This window comes from Oryctolagus cuniculus, chromosome 16 (assembly GCF_051225735.1).
Source record: "Oryctolagus cuniculus isolate XC-2025 breed Fujian yellow rabbit chromosome 16, ASM5122573v1, whole genome shotgun sequence".
Classification (NCBI taxonomy): domain Eukaryota; kingdom Metazoa; phylum Chordata; class Mammalia; order Lagomorpha; family Leporidae; genus Oryctolagus; species Oryctolagus cuniculus.
In genome coordinates this window covers 63,572,650-63,593,883 of record NC_142882.1, presented here as the reverse complement: position 1 = coordinate 63,593,883, position 21,234 = coordinate 63,572,650, and the positions used below count along the sequence as shown (strand labels likewise).

Sequence of the window (21,234 nt, the reverse complement as noted above, 5' to 3'; positions counted from 1 at the left end):
AATTTCTCTAGGCTCTGCCCCTGTGATTGTCCTATTGACTGCTTTCCCAAAGCTTCCCTTGGTCATAGGGTCAGAGACTTTAAGCAGCAGCATTTGTGACCAATGATGTCCACATCCACAGCACCACTGGTCCAATCCGTGCTGGAGGCGAAATGAGGCAAACTCCCTGACTTGTACTGTTTCTGATTCAGGTGTGGGAATTTCAGCCCCACTGACATTTATAAGAATAGCCTCCGCTCAATAAATCCTCAAATAAAAAAAGTTGCTATTTCCTACACTGAAAAGCATACAATTTAAAACTCTATCTGCAGGGCTGTGCTGTGGTGTAGTGGGTAAAGCCGCTGCCTTCAGTGCCAGCATCCCATATGGGTGCTGGTTTGAGTCCCAGCTGCTCCAGTTCCAATCCAGCTCTCTGCTATGGCCTGGGAAAGCAGTGGAAGATGGCCCAAGTGCTTGGGTCCCTGCACCTGGGTGGGAGACCCACAGGAAGCTCCTGGCTCCTGGCTTTGGATCAGCACAGCTCCAGCTATTGTGGCCAGCTGGGGAGTGAACCAGTGGATGGAAAACTTCTCTCTCTCTTTCTCTGCCTTTATGTAATTCATGTTTCTCGGCCTGTCTGTAATTCTGCCTTTCAAATAAATAAATCTTTTTTAAAAACTCTATCTGCTATTTAAAAATTACTTTTTAAAAATTGCTATCAATTTAGATAGCTTCCACAGCATTCATAATGAGTTCTCCTCAAAGCCTAAGCAGGGAGGGAAGGGATCACATGATCTCGAACAGCTGTGTAGACAGGTGTGCTTTGGCCTGATCCTTGAGCTTGTCTGCGAACAGCGCCTGACTCTGCTGTATCCTACTTTTTAACAAAGCATTTAGATTATATGTCTCTTCTTTATCTAATATTTAGATATTTTCTCCCAGAAAAACAGTGTCCAGTTTTCCTCTCCAAAGCAGAAAGTTTGTCTCCTAGAAATGAACACATCATCCATGTAAATGTAAATGCTCTTTGAAATTCTAGAGATAAAAGATTCATCCCACACAGTCGGGTAAATATGTGCCGGTTAATTCTACCACCTCTTTTTCCTCATTCAATTTAATATCCAACCATTCTGACTGCCAGTTATTGTCTGCACTGTTCATTTTCTGCACACCAAATGAAAGATCTTGAGAAAACTTGACCTTTCGAGGAATAATCCACCTTCTCCAGAGGAAAGTAACTACTTGACCAGAATATTCTTTAACGACAAAATGAAGAGCCCAACCTCACCATATAATGGTATTTAAAGCAAAGCTAAATAACAAAATTCTCCTGATAAAATCTCTAAGACCGCTGTGAGTTTGTGGTTTAATCTTCGTTTTTCTTCTTCAGCTTTTGTTTCAGTTTAGTTTGTTTTGCAAGAATGAAAGGGGAAGGGCCTCCTAACCAACCCAGCAGAGGATCCTGGCTGGCCTTGAGGTCCATGCCATTTACTGTCACTGACCTCAGCCAGGCAGCACAGACTCGCCTCCTGCTGCCACTGCGCAACTTTCCTGCAGTTTTTAGTTCAGAAGAACTGCACACCAGGGACTCCTGCCAGCTCTTCCTGGACCCAAGCCCCTGTGGCTCTCTCAGGGTCCCCCCAATAGCAAGTTGTGAGTCTAGGAGTGTTTTTTTGTGTGTGTGTTTTTATTTGATTCACGCTTAACAAAAGGGGTGTATGTGGAGGGGGTGTGTCAAGGAGAGGAGAGAAGGCACCAGCACTCACTCAGCTGATCCTGTGGCTTCAGCGTCAACATCTCTAAGTTGGCACGTCCAGAGCTTGGTAATCGCTTGGTGCAGAGCTCAAAGATGAAGTCTCCATGGAGAATCCTTGTGGTGTCTCCTCTGCTTCTTCTGCCCCTTCACTCTTCCACCTCAAGAGCTCATGACAACCAGCCCGGGACCATTCGCTCAGATCACTATACTTGTGTAGGTAAGTAATAATTTTGTATGCTTTGTGTGGACATAATAATGCAGGCCAATATTTTGCTTGTATGATAAATCATCTAATAATTCCAAGTAGAGCACCAGAAACTTCATTAACATAGGAAACTTTTGAGTCTGAGTGTGCGTGTGTGTCCATAGATGCATGTTAAACAATTGCTAAACTGAGTTAGTCATCAAAGTCTTTCACCCCATGGGTGGCTGGGATATTTTTCTCTCAGGGAAACAAGAATAACTTGAAATTCTTTCTCCTTTACGTGGGCTTTGACCTCAGACAGACGTGTCTGAGTCTGAGTTACTGCACTTTCATCCCCTCTATCCCATTCCTTCCTGGCTATGAAAGTTGGGCAACTTTCTTAACTCTCTCCATGCCTTTGTGTCCTTATTGGTGAAACAGAGCCAGAAATACTCAAATCAGAGGACTACCTTGAGAACTGAGCTTCTGAGTGTATTTGTGAGGTGTTGTCACACAGCAAGGACTCATCACCTTATCATCCTTCTTTCTCTCAGCAAGTCTAGACTGTGAGGTCACCCAAAAACTTTGAATACTGAGCTAGGACGCCTTGACTTCTCTTTTGCTGAAATATGTTACTTCCAATTTTGTTTTTGTTTTCATGGGGCGAGGGTAGGAGGAGAGTAGGAAGCAGGATAAAACCTTTGATTGGCACATTGAACCTGGAACTTCCAAAACAGCAGTCAGCTTTAGATGAGTCAGAGCCTGAGCTACAGAGATTCAGGACTGAGTAGAAATTATTCAATGAACAAATGTCAAAATAGAATCCTGGCTCAAGAAGCCAGAAAAAGAGCTTCCTGGATAAGAATGATGACCATATGCTACAAAGAGAAAATCTGGACAGATTCTGATACAAATTATTTCTGGACACAGTATGGAGAAAAATGTCTGTATTGGTCCTAATTCCCCAAACCCATGACCCTGTGTCCTTGTATATATTGGAGAAAACATGTGTAGCTCCAAAGTCTCAAATTAAAACCTACAAACCCAGGTTCCCTGGGAAATATCTTCTCCTGGGCTTTGAAAGCAAAAAAACAAACAAACAAACAAACAAAAACTACAGCCCTCTTAGAAGTATACCTGCGAGGGGCTGGCACTGTGGCGTAGCAGGTAAAGCTACTGCCTGCAGTGCCGGCATCCCATATGGGCGCCAGTTCAAACCAAGTCCTTGGGCCCCTGCACCCACGTGGGAGACCCAGAAGATGCTCCTGGCTTCTGGCTTCTGACTGGCGAAGCTCCAGCCATTGCGGACATCTGGGGAGTGAACCAGCAGAGGGAAGACCTCTCTCTTTCTCTGCCTCTCTCTCTCTCTCTCTCTGTAACTCTGACTTTCAAATAAATAAATAAATCTTTAAAAAAAAAAAAAGAAGTATACCTGGGAGATCATCCTCACTTAGCATTTGGTTTTATAAACCAATTATTTGACACCATTTCATTTTCTCAAAATAAAACCCTCAAGGCTATCAAATGAAAATAAGAAACAGACTTGAGAAAAGTTCAAGTGAAATGGGTTCTACTTCAAGGCGGATTGAAGACTGAATGTTTGGTTTTAGGTAACTCCTCTAACCTGAGAGCCTAGGTCTTCATTTCAGTAAAATGGACTTGTGGTACTCATTCCCTTCTCTGCCCCAATTCAATGAGTTAGAAGGAGGTGTTGAGGAGATTCCAGGATGGAGTTATTCTGCTGTTGATTTTCCACAGCAAATGAAAATAATAATGATGTTGTTTTGTCATGATTTTATGGGTCACGGATTTTTTTCATAGTCAGGTAGATCAATGATCATTCTGTTGTATGTAGGAGTGACTGAGGGCACTAGTCACTGGGAGGTATTCTCATGGTGGATTGGTAAGTCTGGGACCATCTATGACAGCTTTACTCACATGATTGACATCTTGGGGGCAGGGGATGGAGAGAAGTTTGGCTCATCTGAGAATATCCATCAGACCACCTGCATACACATAGCCTCATGTGAGCCCTGCTTTTTACCCAGAAGCTCAGGGGTTGCAGAGAAATAATTTCAAAAGACACGAATTTCAAAAGAAACTACCCATCTCCCAGGGTGTGGGTCTGGAAACTGGTGTGGTATCTTTTCTGCCTTCATCTATGGATGTAAGCATTTATAGGTCCCTTAACCCAGACTCAAGGAGGATCACACAGAACCCTATCCTTGACTAGAGGTGTCAAGGAATTTGTTGTCACAGGGGTTCACTTTGGTTGCCCACACAACCATTCCATGGCACCAGTAGAGTCTACTGCTGATTAGAATTGTGGAGGACTTAGCACCTCTTTCTCCAGCAACTTGAAGCTTCTGGCAAACTATGCCTGGATGACTGACTCACTTGCTGTTACCTTAACCAGAAAGGTGTATGTTAGAGGAATCTGTTCATGATTTACACTGAGCACTGACTGTGTCAAGCCGGGTGCTGAAGGGGCTTCACACTGGTGTCTCACTGGTGGGTGGTACCTTGGTGAAACAGACTTAGAAATGTGTGTGCAGGGGAGTTTGTTAAAGAGTGCTCTTCCAATAAGATCAGCAGGAGAGAGAAGGCAGCAGCAGGGGAAAGAAGGGAAAGATGGGTTGGGCTGCAGTCCCAAACAAAGGCCTTAGCTGACTCCACACAAAGCATTGGGGATAACAGGGCTCTTCAGAGTGGTGCTAGAGTGGATCCAGCCCTTGGAACCCTCACGCTGAACTGTCCTGGAATGTGAAGGGATCTCAGGGAAGGTGTGGCAATTCCTAGCGAGGGACTCAGGTGCTGGTATGACCCCTAAGACCAGCACTCCAAGCAGCTGGAGGAGCAAGTGTGTGCTGCAAGGGGATCCTGCAGTGCACTTACACAGCCAAATGTGCAAAGTGCCTTAGGAAGCAGAGAGTTAACTTCACTCCCAGCTGGTTCTAAGAGAAAGAACTTCACAGAGGAGTCAAGAGAAAAGCAAGAATCACTGATTGGGCTTCTGCTAATTCTACATTGTGGTTAATCCTCTAGCAACTTTTCTGATGCCATCAAACTAATTGGAAGAAAAGCGCCCCCAAACATTTCTATGCATTCACCACTTGTGTGATTACTGCATGGACACTATGAGTCAGGGGCACAAAGAACAATAATAATAATTTTTAAAAGTTTGCCTTCAGGGGAAAAAACAACTCTCCAGTTTAGAGGAAAAACAAGCAACTTGTAAAGATTATAGCCCTTTAAATGAATGATGAACTGGGCACTCAGTACACTTGGCAATCCTCCACTTCCCCAGCACCCTGTGCACTGCAGGGTCTGTGGCAGAGTGGGCAGAGAGCTGAGAAGCACAAGGCAAAGAGAAGCAGCCTAGACGCAGACAAGCTCTGACGGTGCATCCATAGTCACCAGAGGATGGGGAAATTATAGCCTGGGCACAGGGGAGGAGTGGGTTAAACTGTTGGGGTTTTTATTGCTGGTCAAAAAAGGAAGCTCCTGTTGTCTCAGATTTCATGGCAGGCACTTCCTTCCTGAAAGACCCTTGAGGAGAAAGCCCCGTGGAGCAGAAGTTGATTAGGCAGTTGGATGTCTGGTCACTCCAACTGAGCAAGAACAATTATCTTTGTTGTTGTCAGCTATCTTTTAAAGTCTCACCCAGACCTCAGAAGTTTACCTGGCCTTGATATACAAGCTCATAATAAAATAAAATATTTATAGTCAACTTTCCAACACACGGAAATTTTCTTTCCTGATTTTCATGGAATTCAGTAATATTCCATCCCATATTTTCAGAGATGAAAATTTGGTAATCAGACATGCTTCTTATTCATAAAACTTGCTTTGCCACTGGTCTGCTGCCATTGTCACCAGTCCCCAACACTTCACCATGGGGACAATTATTCTTTATATTATCCCTGAGTTGAATGTGGACTAACTGGAGTGATGTCTGTGAAAGGTAATTATATCCAGCTTCCTTCAGTCTACAAATTTCAATTGTACGTTAATAATTCTAAAAGTGTTGGCATTTATTGAGCACTTACTGTGTGATGAACGGTCTTCCAAAAAGCTTAGCTCTATTAACTCATTTAATCATCACCAATACCTAATGGAATAGTAATTATTATTTGGTAGATAGAAACAGGCAGAGAAATAAAGAGCTTATTTAAGATTACCAGCCTGTTAGCCCTGAACTCTGTCCCATTTGTCTCTCAGTAAATGTTGATTCCACCATGCCTGACAGCCTCTGCCTCTTTCCGCCACTTTCCAAGTGTGTGGAATTAGGAAGAAGCCATGATCATTTTTGCAAAACACCATTTTCTTTCCATGGATGATTCAGGCGGAAAGCAATCCTTATATAAGTCATTGACATTTAAATTAATTCACTGATTTTTGTTTTATTTTTAAAGCATCATTTGATACTCGGGAAACTTTTAAAAGAGTTTTTAAAAATTTACTTTTCTCCTCACTCATGTTTAGTTAAACAGATAAAGTGCCAGAGGGTCAGTTTCTAGACCGTACACCCCACACAGAGGGGTCAGTGTTAAGAAGACGGAAGGAGTCCCCTGTTTCAAGGCACTGTGAGTGTTAAAATTACAGCATGGCTGACAAAACCAGGAAAGATTCAGAACTGGCAGCGAAGGTTCAAAATGTACGCTCTTAATTTAGATACATAGAACTTTCACCTGATTCCTCTGTAACTGAATACTTGCTCACCGGACGCTGTTTCTGCCGATAGCTGAAAACATTTCCTGTTGTCACTCATGTGTTTAAGTTTCGTCTTGTTTGGGTAACTCCAGTTCTCCTTTTCCTTCCCTCCTCTCCAAGGGCTGACTCCGTTGTCATAGACAGCTTACTTAGCACCCTGACATTTACAGTTCTTGGCCTTCAGGGCCAGGCCTCTGCCCTCAGCTCTCAGGGCTCCTGCAGTCGAAGTGTTGTGGCTGGGAGAGTTCATGACCATGTCTCAGCAGAGCAGTCTGGACAGCTCCCTACAGGGACCCAGCCAGTCACCTCCCCTTCTTGTGCCCTGTGGGTTCTCAAGTTCCAGACAGACCACACCTGACTCTCTGGGCACAGCTGCACTTACCCATCACCAAGGCACTTCCCTAAGGCACTCTCTCTTCGCCTTCATCTTCTACCATTATTTTTTATTTTTGAAAGATTTATTTATTTGTTTATTTACATGTATATTTGAAAAGCAGAATGATGGGTGAGTAAGGGGGTGGAGAGAGAGAGAGAGATTTCTATCTTCTGATTCACTCCCCCAGATGGCCAACAGCGAGGGCTGGGACAGGCTGACGCCAGGAGCTAGGGACTCCATTCTGGTCTCCCACATGGAAGGAAGGGGCCCAAGTACTTGGGCCTTCTTGCATTGCCTTCCAGGCACACGAGCAGGAAGGTGGATTGGATGTGGAGTAACCAGGACTCAAACTAGTGCTCTGATACGGGATGCCAGCATCACAAGAGGCAGGTTAGCCCACTTTTCCACAACACTGGCCTTGACCTTTATTTTTTAAATTATCATAGGATTTAGCCTCCCCCCCCCCCCATTAGCACATATGGTATCTGCCTTTCTTTCTCCTTGGGTTGCTCCGAAGAGAAAGACCAAGAGACAACAGAGAGGAGCCACAGCTTCACAGAAAAGTCTCACAGCGCCCAAAACCCAAGAGTGTCCAAGATGACAGCATCCTCTTCTTCAGTAAGAAAGGAAATATTTCCTTTTTCTTTATGTAAATGTACTATAGAAAGTGCATAATATATTTGTAAATGCACAATGAGAAAGAAGAAATTTGCAAATAATTAAGCAGTGTAAAATCCCCATTAAGTTATAATGTTTCTAGCTGTCTGTAACACATAATGCGATTTTTCTAAATTGAATGGACACCAAAATGTTAGTTAATAGTGTATATATAGGCCGGATGCAGCTCACTGGGCTAATCCTCCGCCTGCGGAGCCGGCACCCTGGGTTCTAGTCCCGGTTGGGGCGCCAGTTCTGTCCCGGTTCCCCTCTTCCAGTCCAGCTCTCTGCTGTGACCCGGGAAGGCAGTGGAGGATGGCCCAAGTGCTTGGGCCCTGCACCTGCATTGGAGACCAGGAGGAAGCATCTGGCTCCTGGCTTCAGATCGGCGCAGCGTGCCAGCCGTAGCAGCCATTTTGGGGGTGAACCAGTGGAAGGAAGACCTTTCTCTCTGTCTCTCTCTCTCTCACTGTCTAACTCTGCCGGTCAAAAAAAAAAAAGTAGTTTATATATGGTTTACTAGTGAGGTTAGACATTTTTTACATTTTCTTTGGAATAGTTTTCTGGATTTCCACATTTTCTAGATGAGCGTGTGGAGGCAACCGTAAGGCACAGTGATAAAGGCAGCAGAAATTTGGATCCTAGATGGCCTGGGCTTCAGCCCTGGCTCTGTCACTCAGGACAAATGTGACATCAGGGATATATCTTCACCCTCTGCACCTCCCTTCCTTCATGTGTAAAACAAGAATTGTTCAGAAGCCTGTAATACGTGTGGAGGACATAGAACTGAGGTTGGTGCACAGTAAGTGCTTAAAAGGATTCTTGTTATCTATTGTTTGGGAAGTCAGGAAAAAAATACATTGCAAATTGTGCTGTAGAACTCTTGAAATTATACCTATTGTAACGCAAAGTCCTCAGTAACTGAATAATGACATGCCAGTCTGGGTCTTGTGTAAATACAAATTCTCAAACCTTGGTGTTCATAAGGGAAAATTAATTTATAAAGAAAGATTTCACAGCATGTTAGCTTTCCATTGCTGTGCATTGCCACACACTCATCAGCATAAAGCAGCACGAATTTGCTGTCTGCACATCAGAAGCCTGGACATGATAGAACTAGGCTCTTTGTTCAAGGTTCCACAATCTGAAAATCATAATGCTGGCCTGGGCACAGTCTGATTTGAGACTTGGGGTCACCAGGTGTCAGCAGAGTTCAGTTCCTGGCACTTGCAGGCCTTAAGTCTCCTTTGCTTGCTGGCTGCCACAGTGAGGGACCACTCTCAACAGCTAGAGGCCACCCCTCTTTGGAGGAAGTTAGCAATATAGCTACTTAGTTCTTGCTCAAGACCAGCTGGAGAAAATTATGTTGAAAGGACCCTCCTGATTATGTTGAGCCCACCCAGGAAAAATCTTGATTGACTCAAGTAAACTGATTAGAGTTCTTAATTGTGCATGCCAAATCCCTTTTGTCATGTCACAGAACAGAACATGATATCCAATCATATTCATAGGTTCTGCCCTCATTCAGGGAAGGGAGTTAAACAAGCATAGATATCAGGTAGAAAACAATCTAATAATTCTGCCTAACACACATAGAAAGGCTTAAAAAGGGAGGAAAAGGCCTTGAAACTAAACATCCAGTTAATATCAAATATTAGCACCAAAATGATTCAACAAAGAGACATAATTATGTGATGGAAATTAAAAGATGTAGTCTGAACAGATTTTTTGTTTGGGCGTTTCTTAAAAAAAAGATTTATGTATGTATGTATGCATGTATTTACTTATTTATTTATTTTAAAGATAGGGAGAGAAAGAGTGAGAGAGACATAGAGACATACATGCAAACAGAGAAAGCTCCCATTATGTGGTTCACTCTCCAAATACCCACAACAGCTAGAGTTGGGCCCAGCCAGAATCAAGAGCTGGAAGCTCAATCTAGGTTTTATAAGTAGGTGGCAAGGATCCAACTACCCATCACCTACCGCCTCCTAGGGTGTGCATTAGCAGAAAGCTGGAATCAGAAGTGAAGGCAGTACTCACACCCAGGTACTCTGATATGGGTTTTAGGAATCTCAAGTAACAACTGCTATGCCAAACACTCAACCCTATTTTTTATTTGCTTGCTTTTTGGTTTGTGTTTGTGTTTTTTATTTGAGTATTCATATGCAAGCTTTTCCTCATAGACTTCACACTCTAAGAATTTGTAAAGAAAAACAAATTTTGCAATACCATATCACATTGCTCATAAACTAGTTGTTTTTCACTGCTAGATAAGAGTACAAATCCCTATCTGATTATTTCTCTGGAAAAAAAATCCATCTTATAACTCCCACAACTTAACAAAATGCAAATTCAAATATAGTAGATGAACTTGCTCTTTATTTTATTAAACCTAAAACCCTTAGTTTGCTTCCAATAAAAATAAGTACAAGAGGGAATTCTGATTATGAAAGCATGAAGGAGTTAGAGAATTTTTTGTGCCAAAGACTGCATGGAAAGTTGGAAAAATTGTCACAAACCTTTTGGAGCACCAGAAATCACCAATACCATACAATGAATCGAGAAATGTTTAAACTTCATGAAGACACTGAGATTCTGATCTTGCTTGGGACTGCTCCATATACCACACCCTCAGCTTGGTTAATGGAAATAGTAGTTTTATTGCTTTGAAATTGATTGCAAAACCCAGCAAGTTTATTACTAATGGGGCAGACTCAATTCAATCAGGGTTCAAAGATCCATGGCTCTGCTGGATATATGATGGACTCACTTGGGAATTTTCAAAGAGGATCTGCAGCTTTTTCAGCTCCAAGTTTTGGTCTGAAATGGAACAATGACAATCACCCATAGACTTACCAAGGAATTGGAAGAGCATCATAGAAGGGCTGAGATAAGTTCTCCACACACCTCTGATTGATTGGAAAACTATACTTGTGAGGCGGAGACCTGAAAGAGCCCAACAAAAAGTGGAGGCCAAGAGAGACTTGAGAACCCGCTGCAACTCTGCACATCCTAGCAGGCATATGGACTGACAACAAAGGGCAGAAGCTTACAAGCTTGGAGTGTTTCAGCACAAACATGCCCAGTTTGCTGGGTAGCTCCAAGTTACACAGACACAGGAGTTATCCTTAGAAAGCCAAGCTAAAACATGTGCAGAGCCTTCAGAGGCTCCACACTCTGGGGCAAACAGGTCCCAAATTGAAGCCAGGAAATTTACTAGAAAAGCCCAGTCAAGAACCCTTGGAGGGGCTTGCGCTATGGTGTAGCAGGTAAAGCCACTGCCTCCAGTGTTGGCATCCTATATGGGTGCCGGTTCAAGTCCTGGCTGCTCCACTTCCGATCCAGCTCTCTGCTATGGCCTGGGAAAGCAGAAGATGGCCCAAGTCTTTGGGCCCCTGCACCCACATGGGAGACTGGGAAGAAGCCCCTGGCTCCTGGCTTCGAATTGGAACAGCTCTGGCCATTGCGGTCAATTTGGGAGTGAACCAGTGGATGGAAGACCTCTCTCTCTCTCTCTCTCTCTCTCTCTCTGCCTCTCTTTCTCTCTCTGTGTAACTCTTTCAAATAAAATAAATAAATATTCAAAAAAAACCTTGGAGGGGCCGGTGCTGTGGCACAGTGGGTTAACTGCCTGGCCTGAAGTGCCAGCATCCCATATGGGTGCTGGTTCGAGACCTGGCTGCTCCTCTTCTGATCCAGCTCTCTGGTATGGCCTGGGAAAGCAGTAGAGGATGGCCCAAGTCCTTGGGCTCCTGCACTCTCGTGGGAGACCAGGAGGAAAGTCCTGGCTCCTGGCTTTGGATCGGTGCAGCTCCGGCCATTGTGGCCAACTGGGGAGTGAACCAATGGATGGAAGACCTCTCTCTCTCTCTCTCTCTCTCTCTCTCTCTCTCTCTCTTTCTGCCTCTCCTTTGTGTAACTCTGACTTTCAAATAAATAAGTAAATCTTTAAAAAAAAACCTTGGAAAAATAAAGCATAATCTAGAGTTGCTAAACATATTATTAAAATAACCAGTTTTTAAAAAAATTATTTATTTTATTTGAAAGGTAGAGTGTCAGAGATACAGGGAGAGACACAGAAAGAGGAAGAGATCATCCACCCAATGTTTCATTCCCCCAAATGACTGCAATAGTCAAGGCTGGGCTAAGCAGAAGCCAGGAGCCTGGAACTCTATCTGGGTCTCCTATGTGAGTGGCAGGGACTCAAGCACTTGGGCCATCTTCTGCTGCTTTCCCAGGCACATTAGCAGGGATTTGGATAGAAGTGGAGCAACTGTGACTGGAACTGGGGCCCATACTGGATGCTGGTGTCACAGGCAGACACTTAACCTGATTTACCACAATATCAGCTCCAAAATAACCAGTTTTCAATGAAAAAAATTAGTACACATACAATGAAACAGAAAACAGAGACCCATACTTAGGGGAAAATAGACTGGGTGAACCTATCAAAGACTTCAAAGTGTTGTTATGAATGTTTCCAAAGAAGTGAAGAAAATCATAGTAAAATAATTAAAGGAAATATGTGACAATATTCATCAAAATATAAATATAAAGTTATAATAAAGGGGCAACTGGCAATTCTGTTCTTGAAAAGCAACAAATGAATTGGCATATTCACTACATGGGCTCAACAAAAGATTTGAGTTCAAAGAAGAATCAGTGAACTTGAAAATAGATCAATAGAAAATATCCAAAACAAAGACAAGAGAAAGATAAAGCTTGAGGAAAAATGAACACAGCTTCAAAAACATGGGAGTACCATTTCCTGTACTCAATATTTATGAAATGAGAATTCCAGGAGAGGAAAGAAAGGGGAAAAAGAATATGTTTGAAGAAGTAATGGTCAACACTCAAGATTGGTGAAAAATATTGACCTACAGATCCAAGAATCCCAACATCAAGTAGGATAAGCAGAAACAGAAACAAACCTTGACACCTCACACTCAAAGTTCTGAAAACAAAATACACACACAGGGTCATTTAAAAGTTCATGAAAAATATGTATTATATCATTTTATGTTTTACCCTCATGCCAATCCAGACAAAGACATCATGAGGAAAGAAAACTGCAGGCCAGTATAATTAATAAATATAGATAGAAAAATCCTTAACAAAATATTGGCCATCTGAATCCAGCAACATATAAAATGAGTAATACATCATGACTCTGTGGGGTTAATATCCGAAATGCATGCTTGCCTTAACATTTCAAAATAAATAAATGGAATACACCAGATTTGTAGAATAGGGACTATAACTACATTATCTCAACAGAAATAGGAAAACTATTTGACAAAAATCAACCACCCAGCCATGTTAAAATCTCTCAACAAATTATAAAAGAAATGTAAATTTCCTCAACCTGGTAAAGAATATCCATGAAAACACTCCACTGCTAACTTTATGCTTAATGATGGCAGATTGAACACTTCCTCCTAAAAAGAAGAGTGAGGAAGGTAGAAGTGCTCACTCACCACTTTTAGTTAACACTCTCTTGAAGCATCTACTCAGTTTAATATAGAAAGAAAACAAATGCATGCAGTTTGGAAAGGGATAAGTAAAATTATTTTTAGATATCATGGTCTTAAATGTAGAAATACATCTACAAAGAAAGTACTAGAACTAGGAAGTAACGTTAGCAAGGTTGAAAGATTTAAAACTAAGCCGGCACCACGGCTCACTTAGGCTAATCCTCTGCCTGCGGTGCCAGCACACCGGGTTCTAGTCCCGGTCAGGGCGCCGAATCCGGTCCCAGTTGCTCCTCTTCCAGGCCAGCTCTCTGCTGTGGCCAGGGAGTGCAGTGGAGGATGGCCCAAGTGCTTGGGCCCTGCACCCACATGGGAGACCAGGAGAAGCACCTGGCTCCTGGCTTCGGATCAGCGCGGTGCACCAGCCATTGAGGGGTGAACCAACGGCAAAGGAACACCTTTCTTTCTGTCTCTCTCTCTCTCTCACTGTCCACTCTACCTGTCAAAAATAAATAAATAAATAAAATACAAAATAAAGTTGTATTTGTTTAACAACAAATATTCAACTCCTGAAGTTAAGAAAACAATTCAATTCACAATATGATAAAAACACATAGGAATATTTAAAAGCATAAATGCACTTACTCTACACTGAAAACTATAAAACATTGTAGAGAATTAAAGAAATGTTTCATGTCAATGAATTGGAAAACAATAGTGTTAAAATGGTAGTATTTACAAGCTGATCTTTATATTAAACCCAATTATAATCAAAATCTTATTAGGCCGGCGCCGCGGCTCACTAGGCTAATCCTCCGCCTTATGGCGCCGGCACACCGGGTTCTAGTCCCGGTCGGGGCGCTGGATTCTGTCCCGGTTGCCCCTCTTCCAGGCCAGCTCTCTGCTGTGGCCCGGGAGTGCAGTGGAGGATAGCCCAGGTGCTTGGGCCCTGCACCCCATGGGAGACCAGGATAAGTACCCGGCTCCTGCCATCGGATCAGCGCGGTGCGCCGGCCGCAGTGTGCTGGCCGTGGTGGCCACTGGAGGGTGAACCAACGGCAAAGGAAGACCTTTCTCTCTGTCTCTCTCTCTCACTGTCCACTCTGCCTGTCAAAAAAAAAATTTAAAAAAATCTTATTAAACTTTTTTGTAGAAACTGGTAAGAGATTTCTAAACCTTACATAGAAATGAAAAGATGCCAGAGTAATCAAAATTATTAAGAACATTATTGGAGAACTGCACTACTTGATTTCAAAACTTACTCTGATAATACAATAACAGCCTGGTACTAGATGTAAGGGTAGATCTAGATAAATGGAGCCAGATAGGAAGCCCAGAAATAAACCCATGTAGTTATGGACAATTTATTTTCCACCAGGGCTCAAAGGTATTTCAATGGGGATAGGGTAATTTTTGAAGAAATGGGATATCTATATGCAATTTTTAAAAAGTCAAGGAATGGAGAAACTTAGACACTGATTTCAAACTATGACAAATGTGAACTCAAAATAGATCACAGACCTAAAAGGTAAGAGCTAAAACTATAAAACTTCTAGATGAATAGATTTGTGGCATTGGATTAGGCAAAGATTCTTAGGCATAACATCAAAAGCACTATCCAAAAAGGAAAAATGATGAATTATACTTTCACAAATGTAAGCCCTTCTTCTCTCCAGAAAACATCATTAGGAAATGAAAAGACTAACCACAGAGACGGAGCCAGCATTTCCAAATCGTATAGACTTTAGTATAGCAATGATTATTTTGATTAACATGATTAATTTTCACTTTCAAAAGAAAACATCTTAACATATGCAGTGTATCTCTTAGAGAAATATAAATCTCAATAGATCTTAATTAGAATCACCAGTTGGCCACTACAGATCTGAAATTCTTTGAGTGTATTGCTTAATCACTCTGAGCCTCAGATTTCTCATCCCTAATGTGGAATCACCACACACATGAGAGTGTTTCAATGATTAAGTGAGATACAGGTTATAAAAACAGCTATCAGAGATCCTGAAACAAAGGAGTCTTCCAAAAATGTCATTTCATTTCCCTAAAACTTATTAAAGTTGTAGGCAGAATTAAAAGATTATTCAATAAAAATTCTATAAAATAGAAGTATTTTTATAATTATGAAAGAATACGTAGCCTTCACCAAGACTTAAGATATAAAAGAGTATTTTTAGAGTAAAATCAATTGCAATCCCCAAACCCAGAAGATTACTGGTGATATTTTGGTATATTGCCTTTCAAAATGTACTAAATATGTATACACATATGTAACACATTTATGAGGTTTCATTATTTTGTTTTATTTCTACATTTGGAATGATAAGTAGACAATCTAAAAGCAAATCTTATAGATTTCTTTCAACAGCGCATTTGTACAAATTTGTGGCAATAGAAAGCATTTGCTACCAGGTAAACGCTTTTCAAGTTAACAAGGAGATTTCTGATAAAGGCTATAAATCAGGTTGGTCATAGTTTAAGATGATATGCCTGTCTGTCTGTCTATGCAACCAGCTACCTACCTAGCTATCCATTCATCCATCCTCTATATCTATCTACTTTAGAATGAAAATATTGAAGTGAATTGAAAAATGAAATAATATTTCTTCTAAAAGGAAAATCTGATTTGCAAATTCCTTTAATGATAAGATTTGTTTTTGCTATTTAGGTTTATACTATACAGAAGACATTTTTCATAACTTGAATGAACTAGATCTGCAGTGGCAACATTTAACAAATATGTATATGATGTAAGCATACAAAGCATTTCTTAAAAATATTGTATAGTCAGAAGTACATTGAAGGCCGGCACCGTGGCTCAATAGGCTAATCCTCCGCCTTGTGGCACCGGCACACCGGGTTCTAGTCCCGGTCGGGGTGCCGGATTCTGTACTGGTTGCCCCTCTTCCAGGCCAGCTCTCTGCTGTGGCCCGGGAGTGCAGTGGAGGATGGCCCAAGTGCTTGGGCCCTGCACCCCATGGGAGACCAGGATAAGTACCTGGCTCCTGCCATTGGATCATCACGGTGCGCCAGCAGCAGCGCACCGGCCGCGGCGGCCATTGGAGGGTGAACCAACAGCAAAGGAAGACCTTTCTCTCTGTCTCTCTCTCTCACTGTCCACTCTGCCTGTCAAAAAAAAAAAAAAAAAGAAGAAGAAGAAGAAGTACATTGAAAAGAGCAATATTTCAATTTCTCAATTTTCTTTAAGTATATTAGGTTTTTAAAAAAAGTATATTAGGTTTTAACAGGATCTAAGAAATACAACACATATGTAAAAATAAGAATAAGCTTTATTAAAAATTGTGTATATTTCCCCAAAATTGAAACAGTGAAAGACTTACTGATTGGTGCTACTTATTTTTGCAAGTCAGATGGCTTCTTGTTCTTTGCTTTCAACAAAATTGAAGGAGGATTTAACAGAGTCGTCAGCTTATAGATCATTTAAAATAACTTTCAATAATAGATCACTCAGATTTCTGGCATTTAACTCAAAAGGAGTTCAAAGAACTGAGTGACACTGCTGTATCAAAAGCCCTTCCAGCCCCATCTACTTATTTAACTAATAATATTTCTCAGAACTTACATTTTGAAAAGTGAAAAATAGGGACTAAAGTTCCAAATCTTGTCTCTTTACATGAATAAATAATATTATTCCACAGCAATAGGTACTAGTGTAAAAGGCCCAACCATTCCATTAAAAGATATAATTTCAAAATTTTACCTTTATCATTGAATAGCTATTTATAAAATTGGAAATATATATATTGTTTATTTAAGTTAATTTTACTGAAAAATAAAACTATCCAGAAGAATCTTCAGTACTTAGAGTACTTGATTCACAGAAAATTAAAATTTTATTTAAAATCCATACATATTTTTAGTAGTGAGAAGTATAACAGTGTAATTAATATGTATTTTTAACCATAAAATATATTACACTGAGATGAAATTTTCTGGTGGAATAAAACTTCAAGGAAGTAGACTTTTCATTGAAAAAGAATTCAAGGAGAGGACTTACCAATGTAAAATTGAAAGCAGAATTTGAGCATATATTTTTAAGGGGATGAGAATAGGCATAAATCACCATACTATTTAAAGTCCTTTGGATATATACAGATTAATTTAAGAGTTCTATTGAGGTATTTGCAATCTGTCTGAAATTACATCCTTTGCAACTAGTTAATTGAAATCCATTAATATTGCTTTAATATCCATTAAGATGTGGAATAACTACAGTTTTTCAAATTCCTCTTAGGAAGTACTGGGCAAAATGTTTGAAAATCACTGGTCTGTATTCCAGACTTTACAGTATAGTGTCAGCATTTCAGATTGTAATCTTCCAGGCTCTTCATGATCCATGATCCATGATCCATGATCCATGATCTTTCCTCTTTGATTCTTGCTTTGCAACAGACCCTAAATTCTAGTCTTGCCCAGTTCTCCTCTTCCTCACCTCCAGGTTCCTCCCTAGAGGCCCAGCCCCTCCAAGAAGCCAGACACCTCTGCACTCCCAATGCACTAACAAACTCCTCTATCATCTCATATGCAGATTGCTGGAATGGTTTATTTAGGTAGCAAACCCATCTTCTGGTCTACGGCTCCAATTAGTCACCTTTGTATCCTTAAGCGTCTAAGCACATAGCAGGTAGCAACAATTTTTTTTTTTTCAGATAAATAACAGCAGAGATGGATGCTGGCATCTCAATTCTCTTCTTCACAATTTTTAATGTATTTCTAAGTCAGCTAAATCAATTTTTTTCTCACTGCTTTGCTTGGGCTCTACTCACCTTTATTGGCCTTAGCCCATGTTTTCACTAGTAATTGCCCCATACAGGGCCTCTCTGGTTGCCAATGTTCTTGGTGAAGTTGGCAGTTTGGAACTCACAGAGCATTTTCTCATAAAAACAATATTCCAAATGTTGGTTAGGTTAGACCACAGAGCCTAATTCACCAAAATGTAGTGGAAATACTAGACATCCGCCATAAAAGCAAATTCAGCCTACTCATTTTTCGAAGTGAGTTTTTGAGGATGTTTTCTAAAGTGTTACTGGAGAATATGTGTCTCTCGGTGGTGGTCTCAGCGGGTGGGAGAGAAACCAACATTTGCTAAAAGCACAGGCTGTGCCAGGCACCATGTGTACATTATGTGTTACATCACTCAGACTCACAACACTTTGGCCAGCTGTGTGTGACAGCCTTGGTTGTATTACCAACACAGCCCATGTGCACAACTCTCATTTATTAACTCACAATCCTGTAGGCTGGCACAGCTGGGAGAGTCCCTAGCGTTCCTCCTCTGGGCTCACTCCTACAGCTGCACTCGGTTATTACATAGTGGAAAGGCAGTAGTGGATGGGGGATCTAAAATTGCCCTACTCATCTGGTAGCTGGCAGGCTACTGGCCAAGATACCTCAGTTCCCCTTCCTGGGTCCTCTCCAGCAGGCTGGCTCAGGCCAGCCTGAAGGCAAAAGCAGAAGCTGCAAAGCCTCTTGAGGGCCAGATTATGACCTGACACACAGTTACTTCCCCCACACGCTACTGGCCAAACAAGTCACAAGGCCAGACTCATAGGGCTGGGAAATAGATACTACCTCTTCATGGGACAAAGTGCTAAACGTGTGAATTTTTTTTTTTTATTTGAAAGGGGCAGGGTAGGAAAAAGAGAGAGGGAGAAATATCTTCCATCTACTGGCTCATTCCCCAAATGCCTGCAACAGCCAGACCAAAATCAAGGGCCTAGAACTCAGTCTGGGTCTCTCACGTATGTGTCAGGGATCCACGTACTTTGAACATCCCCTCTGCTTCCCAGGATCTGCATTAGCAGGAAGCTAGAATTTCAAGCAGAGGTGGGACTTGAACTCAAGCACTCCGATATGGAAATGGGGTCATCCCAAGCAGCATCCTAGCCCGTCTGTGGCCATTTTTACTGAGTCACACAAGCAAGTATTATTTTCCCATTCTATAGCTGCCAAATTCTAGGTTCAGAAAGATTAACTTTCCGAACAGGCCATCAAAGAAGGAGGTACCTTTCTCTGAAGGGAGGAGAGAACTTCCACTTTGACTACGACCTTGTCTAAATATGATCAGAGTCAGTGAACTCAGGGGGCTTCCATAGCCTTGGCGACTCATGACAAGAGCCTAGGGAGATTACTGACGCCATAAACAAGAGTGTCAATTTGTAAAGTCAACAACAGGAGTCACTGTGCACTTACTCCTCATGTAGGATCTCTGTCCTTAATGTGCTGTACATTGTGATTTAATGCTATCACTAGTACTCAAACAGTATTTTTCACTTTGTGTTTCTATGTGGGTGCAAACTGTTGAAATCTTCACTTAATATATGCTAAACTGATCTTCTGTATATAAAGAGAATTGAAAATGAATCTTGATGTGAATGGAAGGGGAGAGGGAGTGGGAAAGGGGAGGGTTGTGGGTGGGAGGGAAGTTATTGGGGGGGAAGCCATTGTAATCCATAAGCTGTACTTTGGAAATTTATATTCATTAAATAAAAGTTAAGGCCAGTGCCGCGGCTCAATAGGCTAATCCTCCGCCTGCGGCACAGGCACCCCAGGTTCTAGTCCCGGTAGGGACGTCGGATTCTGTCCTGGTTGCCCCTCTTCCAGGCCAGCTCTCTGCTGTGGCCAGGGAGTACAGTGGAGGATGGCCCAAGTGCTTGGGCCCTGCACCCCATGGGAGACCAGGAAAAGCACCTGGCTCCTGCCATCGGATCAGCGCGGTGCACCAGCCGCAGTGCACCGCCCGCGGCGGCCATTGGAGGGTGAACCAATGGCAAAAGGAAGACCTTTCTCTCTGTCTCTCTCTCTCTCTCACTGTCCACTCTGCCTGTCAAAAAATAAATAAATAAATAAAAGTTAAAAAAAGAAATTAACTTTCCTACTAAATACACAAGTGTGTAAGGACTGAAGCAGCCCTAGTCTATCTGGCTGTCGCATCCTTCTGCTCTGTACTACACCACAGGGTCTCGGGTAGATTTTTCTCACCTCCTTCCATTCTCCCTCCTGCTCCTGCCCTGTACCTCCCTATCCAGGTCTAGAATCTAAGAGGAGGAAACAGAAGAGAAGAGGAAAGGTGCTGTGTGACTCACACCTGAGCTGTATGTTGCCATCTTTGGCTGAGTAACCAGTATCTCAGAGAGACACGGCCAGGAGTAAGATAATGTGGGATGATTGTGCTTATACCATTCTTTCTTGTTTCTTTTTCTTTTCACCAAATATTGTGTCTAAGTCCCACCTTCCTGCTTATTATACTTAGCAAGGCAGCTTTTTGTTACTACAACAGAATACCTGAGACAAGCTAATTATGAAGGAAAGAGAATGAGTTTGTCTTACAGTTCTGGAGGTCAAAAGTCCAAACAGCATGATGCAGGCTTTGGCTTTGGTGAGGGTCCCATGGCAGATGGCAAATGGTGGCCCTCATGCTGAGGACGAACCACCTGGCTGAGACAAGAAGCAGAGAGAGCTGCTGGGCTCAAATTCATAATTCTGTAACAACCCTCTCTGGAGACCTTCGAAGCTCACACCAGAAGTGCTTTCTAAGGACAGGCCTCCAATGACCCACAGACCTGCATACTAGCTCCCACCTCTTAGGTTCCACCTCCCCATAGCACCTGGGGATTGAATCTTTAATGCATGGGCCTTTGGACGATGTTCAACATGCACACCATAATAGCACTCAACCACTCTGAGTTTCCACGTACTCTTCTGTAAAATGAAACTAATCATTTCTACATCTATGAGTTGTAAAGTTCGAATGAGATAATAAGGTTTGCAAAAACACTTGGAGAACTGTAGAGCACACTCTAGCAATATGATGAATTATTTATGCCTCCACTCATGGTCAAAGAGGAAATGCAGTCACACTGGCACTGGCTCTGACAACTGCAAAGTGCTTTCAAGGCTTTTCAATGAAATGTGAGTTTAAAATGGGGAATCCAATAGGCCACTCTCTGAAGCTGGCTGCGTTTCCAGCCAGCACAGATATGATCATAATTAGTTTCAAAAGTTGTTTGATCTCAAAAAATTTCCAAGGCACAGTGTACCTGAGGTATGTGTCCAGAAG

At 42.0% G+C, this 21,234-nt stretch overlaps 1 protein-coding gene across 4 annotated transcripts in view; it reads left to right on the top strand.

Annotated features, from left to right (window-relative positions):
• The first annotated feature begins 1,384 nt into the window (after positions 1 to 1,384).
• The window catches only part of AOAH (acyloxyacyl hydrolase), a 192,075-nt gene continuing 172,225 nt past the window's right edge, over positions 1,385 to 21,234 (top strand). The window contains exon 1 of one of the 4 annotated variants that reach the window (XM_089314993.1): positions 1,385 to 1,952. Coding sequence is in view for 3 of the 4 variants with exons in the window: in XM_070058395.2 (XP_069914496.2) it covers positions 1,829 to 1,952 (124 nt within the window). In the remaining variant the exon portion in view is untranslated. 4 annotated transcript variants of the gene reach the window in all.